The sequence below is a fragment of the Saccostrea cucullata genome, unplaced genomic scaffold (assembly GCF_032062105.1).
Source record: "Saccostrea cucullata isolate Sc308-1 unplaced genomic scaffold, CSIRO_AGI_Scuc_v1 ctg1352, whole genome shotgun sequence".
NCBI lineage: Eukaryota > Metazoa > Mollusca > Bivalvia > Ostreida > Ostreidae > Saccostrea > Saccostrea cuccullata.
Window position 1 is genome coordinate 147,086 of NW_026921131.1, and position 7,967 is coordinate 155,052.

General features: G+C 32.8%; 1 protein-coding gene across 1 annotated transcript; it reads right to left on the bottom strand.

Moving 5' to 3' along the window:
* Window positions 1–445: 445 nt before the first annotated feature.
* On the bottom strand, window positions 446–7,670 carry LOC134259242 (uncharacterized). The gene is made up of 9 exons (XM_062741843.1): window positions 7,569–7,670; window positions 7,234–7,410; window positions 7,008–7,058; window positions 6,221–6,484; window positions 6,009–6,095; window positions 5,735–5,848; window positions 3,188–3,385; window positions 2,858–2,956; window positions 446–913 (listed from the first exon to the last, which is right to left on the bottom strand). Exons 2-9 carry the CDS (start codon window positions 7,402–7,404, stop codon window positions 776–778), a joined length of 1,122 nt encoding a protein of 373 aa, XP_062597827.1. The 5' UTR covers window positions 7,405–7,410; window positions 7,569–7,670; the 3' UTR covers window positions 446–775.
* Between the last annotated feature and the right edge of the window lie 297 nt (window positions 7,671–7,967).

The window sequence follows — 7,967 nt, forward strand, 5'->3', positions numbered from 1 at the left end:
TTCCCTTATATGTACATACGTAAAATTATGTAGGGAAAAGTTTTCCTTTAATGAACAACAGATTCTTAGTTCAGACCCCATTCCCCCGAAAAAGGTTGCAACCGCAGTTGATTTTCTAGCTTCATCCTTATTCTGACGGTATTGATTTGAATTACGTACATGCAGACTTCTTAAAGAATCTTCCATAATGATATTACTATAACTGGCTTTGTTGTTGAAAAAGAAGCATGGAACGTATCAAGTCAACTCACAACGTTTTATAAAGTCTTTGCTAAAAAAAGATACAGTTGAAACATCAATAATAAATTTTGCATGGCTGATAGTAGAGATTCTCTGTTTTAAATCAATTCCCTTATCAAATTTTCGTGTGCATCTGCAGGTTTTTTTTTGTTGTTGTTGTTTTTGGAAAATGTGAATATAAGGAGTTTAATAACTTTAGTCTTTGATGTGAATGAGTGGTGGAAAACAATGATAAGAATCTAGTGCTGTTATACAGGTCTTTGGATGGAATGTTTTGTAAATAAAAACTTTTCTTACCTTAAAAAAAACTATATAACAGTTTAAATATATAAATGTTTGCATAATTATAATTCTCTTCAGTCAAGAACGTTTTAAAGCTATAATTCCTCCGTAAGGATCGCATCATATTCTATGCAGTGTGGTTGGGTGATTTAAAGCTATAATTCCTCCCTTAGGATTGCATCCTTATTAACAAAGGGAAGTGGGATTTGATTTAAAATTATATTTCTCCGGTAGAAACTCATCCTAACATAAGTCATGCGGTTTGTTGATTCTCTGTTGGAATTGCATCTAAACATTGATCACTGTGGTTTGTTTTACAGTTTTGAGTTTTCTTACAAATGTAAATGCAGAGCCCCACAACTATCCAAACAGCCAGGATGACTGCACAAACCTGTAAAGTAAAAGGGAATAAGAAAAAAAGAGAAGAAGACGTTGAAGTGAAATGTACGAAGAGAATGCCATTCAAACACTAAAAATGAAGATTAAGACGCTTGTGGGAATAGGTCATTAGAGGGAAGATGACGTTAGAGGAATAATACATAAGATGATATTAGACTTGAGAGTGTATAAGATTTTCAGAGAAAAATACGTTAAAAGGAAGATGAAGTCAGGGGAAATAAAATATTAGAAATATGATAAAAATAGAGGGAATACGATGTTTGAAGTAAATAAGATGCTAGAGGGAATAAGTCGTTAGAGGTAAGATGATGTTAGAATGAAAAATACGGTAGATGGAACATTACGTTGGTTAGAATTAGACGTGAGAGGGAAATGATGTTAGAGGGAATATGACGTTAGAAGAAATAAGACATACGATGAAGTAAGAATTTATACGGCATAAGACTTAATATAGAATTAGATGTAAGATGAAACATATGGAGATAACGATCAGTATTAAAGATCAAAAGTCCATAAAACAATACAGAATAGGAGCAGAGCAAACACGGACCTACAAAACATCAGAGGTGGGATCAGGTGCCATGGAGAAGTGAGGAATGAGATATTTCAATGAGGAATGAATAATAATTTAAAGGGAAGATGAAGTTAAAGGAAATTAGACGTAAAGGGAAATAAAACGTTGAAAGTGGTAGACGATAGTCGGAAAAAGTTGTAAGAAGGGAATAAGATTTTAGAGGTTTATAAGAGGGAATAAGGCATAAGAGGGGAGGATGTAAAAGTGAATAAACCTTTGATTGAATATAAGAAGTGAGATAATAAATTGTAATATATTATAATAATATTTGTTAGACATATAATCCGTTGAAGTGAATGAAACGTTAACGTTAAAGTGAATAAGATGTTAAAAGAAATAAACTGTAAGGTAGAATAAACCATAAGAACGTTCTAAAATGTATATTGTATGTTTTTTTTTATAAAATACGTAAACTCAGTTCAATTGGTTGAAAGATATTTTCAATGTTTAAATATACTGACACGCAAAAGAAACGCAACAAGCAGTAATCTACAAATGTTTGATTTTTTTATCTTATGATTTTCAAAAGAGAATAAAGTAAGGCTAAACTCACTTTTCAGAACATCAGAGATTTGAAAAAAATGTTAAATGTTTATCTGTTTACTTTATTAAGTAAAATATAACTGTTAAACCCCCCCCCCCTCCCAGCCATTCAAGTAAAACGTGCAAGACTGCCCTAAACAACAATTGCAGCTTAATTTCTACGATACAATAGGTTCATTAATATCGAGATCTGAGCGAAGGAATAATTCTTTGGCATTTTTAAATGCCCGTTTTTCAGATCATTAGGTCGAATTTTCTCTAACTTAGAGCAGTGTAGCCACCCTTGGACTTACGGTACAAGGACTGTCCTTAATGCATATGATACGTAAGACTGTGTTGAGGCGTAATGTAGTGAAATTTGGCATTAGCAACTCTCCATCACCTTTACATTGAAATTTTCCAGCTAGAGCAATGGAAATGCGTACATAAGCCATTTTCAAGTAGCTTTAGCATTGTTACGGGAAACGAAAGGAGATTTTATTTTTGAAATATTGCTGCATTGCGTATGATGATCAGTAAAAAACCCTTTAAACTCCATAAAATTTCCAAATGTTTTGTTAAACATGAAATTTTCTATTTATGTTAAGCAGACTCAAACTTGACTTCCGGTTATGGTATTGAAATCGTTCAACCGTTAAATTACCGGTGTTTACCAAATTGAAGATATTCATAATTTTAAGATACAAACTTCTTTACTTTACATAATTTTTCCCCCTAAAGTAGGGTGTTGCGTTTCTTTTGCGTGTCAGTATACATTATTATTATGCTCCTTTTGATGATATTGTTTAAGTTCAAAATGTGATCAAAACATATAAATACTTTCAAAATCCCCAAGGTTAAGGAAATGGTAGCTATTACATCAATCTGGTCATCTGTTATGGCAAAGTCATCCAACATCAGAACACGAGAAAAACAGCTCTGAAACGTTAAACAATAAAATAAAAATTGGTTGGTGTGGCACTTTTGAAATAAGGAAAAAATTCAGACAATTTTTGCTCCAAATTTACAATTCATAAGATTATAATAACATACTGTGACTCTTTACCACATTGTTTGGATAATAACTTTAGGCATCCAGGTGTGAAGTTTTATTTAATTACTAGCATTTAAAAATGATTTTCAGAATATTTTTATGCTTATGATATGTACATCTCTATAGGTTCTTTCCTCGACTCTTGCATGACAACCTTCTGGCGCACTTTGGTAATCATAAATTGTATATGCTTTACAACATGATTTCGGAATTTGAGAATTCGTCAGTTGACAGGAACCAGACGTAGTACACCAAGGACTAGTGTCAAAGTCGTTGGTTGTGCTAATGACTTGGTTTACAGCACAACAATCATACTGAAATATGGAAAACATTCAGCTGACTAACAGAGTTATTCATTGTTAGTACCACTAGTAGATAACACATTTTTAACTAAATTCTCTTCGTGAACATATTCGATTCATACATAGAATTTTAATTAAAACGATGAGTAAGTAAGTCGAGAGCAATTAAAAACAAAAAACACTGATGCTACCTTAGTGCAACTCAAGGCCGATTTAAAAGTTATTCAAATGTGAGACATTTTACATTTGTCACAAGAAATATAATAACCACCCACAAAAAATCACTATCCAAGATCGTTTTTGTGAGGCAAAAAAATGTGACTCCAAAGGAAAGACATTGGCTCAAGAAATGCATAGTTGAAATATAAATTCTTTAGCAGCTAAAGGTAAAATTAAACTTTAATAATGTACGTCAAATTTCATTGTGATGAATATTGGCCCTTAAAGAAAGATTTGTTACAGTGAATAAAAAAAAGTGATTTATGAAAGTTCTTACTATCATTGTTCAAAAGTTCTGGTCAAGGTTAAAGGTTACTGATATAGGCAAAACTTTTAGGTCTTACTTAAGTTTTAGGTCTAAAGAATAAGAAAATATTGTTGCACTAAAAAGATCTAGATAATTGATTTACCTAGGTTAGGTATAGAAGCTTATCTCCAAGCATTTAAAACTCGTGGCCTACATAAAAGTTTGGTAAACCTTTGCAAAAATATGTCTAACCCTATGGTCAGAGATGGGGGTTTTTTTTACAGAAGGTATATACATATTAACTATGAAAGACAAGGTTAAAGGCAAAAAAAGTTTTCGAAGAAGAAAATCTAAGATACCAAAACTATATATACTCCCTTGATCTTCTATTCCGGGATTATAAGAGCACCGTTGCTTTGTCCTTAGTACAATTCATTTATCAGCATTTACTCTTTTCAAGAGAAAATGATATAATTATGGTGTCCGGATAGGACCATTTGCAAAGGCTCAACAGCGCGTTCAGGAAAACACGCTGGCACGAGTTCGCACAAAACGCCGTCGCGCTAACACACAACACGCCGTCGCAAGTTGTGTGTAAGCGTGACGGCGTTTTGTGCGAACTCGTGTTAGCGTGACAACGTGTTTTTTTTTCTGAACGCGCCGTTGAACTTTAGCAAATGGCCCTATTCGGACACCATGTATAACATATTCCAGCATAATCATGCATTATTCACACTTTTATCCGACGGGCAGAGACACATTATTTTCTTTTTATTATTTTCTGTCTGTCTGGGTTATTTGCATGTCTGTTTGATCCATTACTTCTAAGTATATTCTTAGTGACTAGACCTATTTTGGGGCATCACAAAATTTGACCTTGGACTTAAACCAACTTTTACAAAATCATCACCAAACTTTAACCTAGGCCATAGCTTTTAAACAGTGTGTGTTTGGGCTTTTAAACTTTACATGTGCATTCATTCTGACAAGACCATTCAGTGTATATAAATATTTTTGTCCTTGTGACCTTGAACTTAGAGTTTGACCCAGTTTTATTTTCAAAAAATCAACTTTGCCATAAATTTTGAACAACTAAACCAGGGATTTAATTTTTCCGAGGATTATTCCTTATGACAGATCCTTCCATTGGATACCAACAATACGACTTTTTGCGTTGGACTTTGTTTTGCATTTAAGAAACTTCCATCTTCGCCTTAAGCGAGAGCACTAGTGATTCATTTACACATCTCGTTTCTATATAAGTTTGTCGCAAAAGAACTTACACTTTCTCATCCCCGAAATCAAAGTCCTGTCCTTATGTCAATCTGTCTATTTGTCCCTAAAAACTTTATCCTTACCTATTATTTATTAGTGGAAAATATGGTTTTCATATTTCACAGGAATACTCCTTAAAACCTTTTAAGTACCAGAAAATTTGACCTCTTGAACTTGACTTTGGAGTTGACCCATTTTTACAAAAACTTACCAATATATGGCCATAAATTTTTAATAGTTGGCGCTAGGGCTTTCATACTTATGATGTGTATTTATTGTGACAAGACATTTCAATGGGTATATTTTTTACCTTGACTTTACAGAAAAGCCAATTAAAAAAATCTTTAACCTTGGCAATGAATTTTGAACAGTTAGTACAAGAACATTTAAATTTTACAGGTGTTTTTCTTACGACAAATCTTTCCTTAGGATACCAACACTTTTGACTTTTTAACCAACAATTTGGGAGTTGACTTGCACTTGAGAAGCTTCAACCCTCGCCATAAGCTGCCATGAAGGGACATCAGTGTTGCACACTTCTTGTTTTTAAAAAAAAACAATCATAATGGCTATAAAATCATAAATGTTTGCAAATAAGACACATCGTTAAAGCAATTAACCTTGATAAAGAAGTTGTTCCAACGGTCGGAAGTACTATCGTTGATGCTTATAACATCCGAAGTAAAATTCTCTGTGAGTGATTGGTTCATTGCACTCTTCAGTTTTCCATAATCCTGTGGAAGAATAGAAAAGTTTTTTGGCACACTAAGCTTCTCTTATATAAGACATACTTTTAGGTAAAATACGTTAAATGATGTGATATGATGGTTTGGTATCAAAATATAAACCTGAGTATGTAAACTTCATGCACATATGAAGAAATTGATAACGTACCGTATCTTTTTTAGTCGTTTTGGAATCGACGATATTATTGTACCCGAGAAAAAGCAGAACTGATAACACAATTGATTGTAGGGCCAGCTAGGAAAGATGAGATTAAATTATTGATATTGTAAAATAGACGATAAAGATGTTATTCCATACTTACAAATCAATAAGTGATTATATGCAGGTTTGGTAACGTAAATATGATTAATAAAACTTACCACGGTATAACAAGCTAAATACATGTATGCTGTTCTGTGTCTTTCACCAGGAATCATCAATAAAATCAGGCTCAAAAACAGAAATACGAAATCCAGGACAAGTGCTGATATCCCTATTCTCCAGATCTGTTTGATGTCCTTAGAATTTTCATATTTACAAGATACAGTAAAATTCAGGCGTAGGTATTCCACGGCTTCCTTGAGATCACAGGATTTGCTACGTTTCGTAACATCACAAGAAGATACCAAGACCACTGCAACAACCTTTGCAAAAATTGATTTTATTCCACTATTCAAGTGACAAATGATTTTAATACTCAGTTTAAAAAGGTGACCATTCGATAGATATTTTGATGTTCAAAACACAAATAATGCACCAAAGATTACAAGCATTTCTATTTTCAATATAAATATGTAAATATAGCATTTACATATTCGTTTATTTGTTTGCATATTGTTAAACGTTCCACTCGAGAATTTTTCACTCATATGGAGACACCACCCCCACCTGCCGGTGTAGAGCTGCAAATTTTGTTCTATCCTCGGCACTTTCGGCCATTTGCTAGTGATGAGGGATCTTTTTCGTGACAACACCTACATGTACTGCGACACGGGACCTCAGTTTAAATGGTGTCATCCGAAGGACCAGTCGACATGTCCCAAAGTGGAGTTTGAACCTGAGACATAAGAGTCAATTCCTTACTCCACGATTTAAGTGGAAGATGCTCTTACCACTGCGCCACGCGGGCGACCATATTATTCGAAAAATTGAATAAAGGAAATTTACCATTATTGCTCCTGTGAGTATCATCAACGTACAATTCCCTTTTTCGTGAGCCTAGATAAAAATACATAACTGTTATTCAGTTCTTAGATTATCTTAATAGAAATGTTTTAAATCATCAAGAAGTAGTAATGTGTAGTAATAATGTGGAAATTTTGAAATTTACAAAAATCACTTTGTCTTTTTCTTTTTTAAAATCTTTTTTTAGACATATAATATTTTGATCCACCTTTTCATTATTCCGTTTTTGATTTTCTTCCGTCATCTTTTGTTTTGGTTTTTTATTTTCTTTCACCTTTTCTTGATTCATTTTTTGATTTCCTTCCGTCTTTTCTAGCTTTGGTTTTTGAGTTTCATCCATATTTTCTGGCTTCAGTTTTTGATTTTCTTTGTCTGCCATTGTTTTCTGAGAGCATGTTTCAACAAATATATAAAACATTAATCGATTTCGAAAGTAAAAGTGGTTGTTTTGTGGCGTTTTATAAAGTATTTTTTAAACGGTTAGAAAGAAAAAGAGTGTTTATAACGAATAGGGTTCAATATTAAAAAAATCTATAAACATACAAATCTTGAACAAGGCTGAAAATACGGAACCCCGAAATTCCAGAGGTGGGATCATACGAATTATCTTACGGAAATCATAAAGCCTCCATGCCAATGAAAATGTTTCTGAAAAAGTCAAATGTGAAATTGAGCCACTTAAATTCAAGTTTTGTAAAAATTCAGTTTTGATCATTGAAATAATATTCATTATTGAAAAGAATGGACAGTTTTCCAAAAGGAAAGGACACTTAAACGTAACTTAAAGGATTGCTTGGCGAGTTAGCTCATTGATAATACAAACAAAATGTTTACGTAACAATAGTGTTTTAATTTCTAATTAATAGAAAGTGTTTATTTTTTATTCATTGATTTGTTTAGCTAGGGTTCTAAAGTCACTAAGTTCATATAAAGAAAAAAAAT

Bases quoted from the DNA above. Each gene is read 5' to 3' on its own strand.
- LOC134259242 (XM_062741843.1), bottom strand. From the start codon at position 7,404: ATGGCAGACAAAGAAAATCAAAAACTGAAGCCAGAAAATATGGATGAA. The intron at 6,096-6,220 runs GTAAGTTTTATT...CATCTTTCCTAG, and splicing joins ATTTAGCTTGTTATACCGTG to CTGGCCCTACAATCAATTGT. The intron at 5,849-6,008 runs GTACGTTATCAA...ATTCTTCCACAG, and splicing joins AAACGACTAAAAAAGATACG to GATTATGGAAAACTGAAGAG.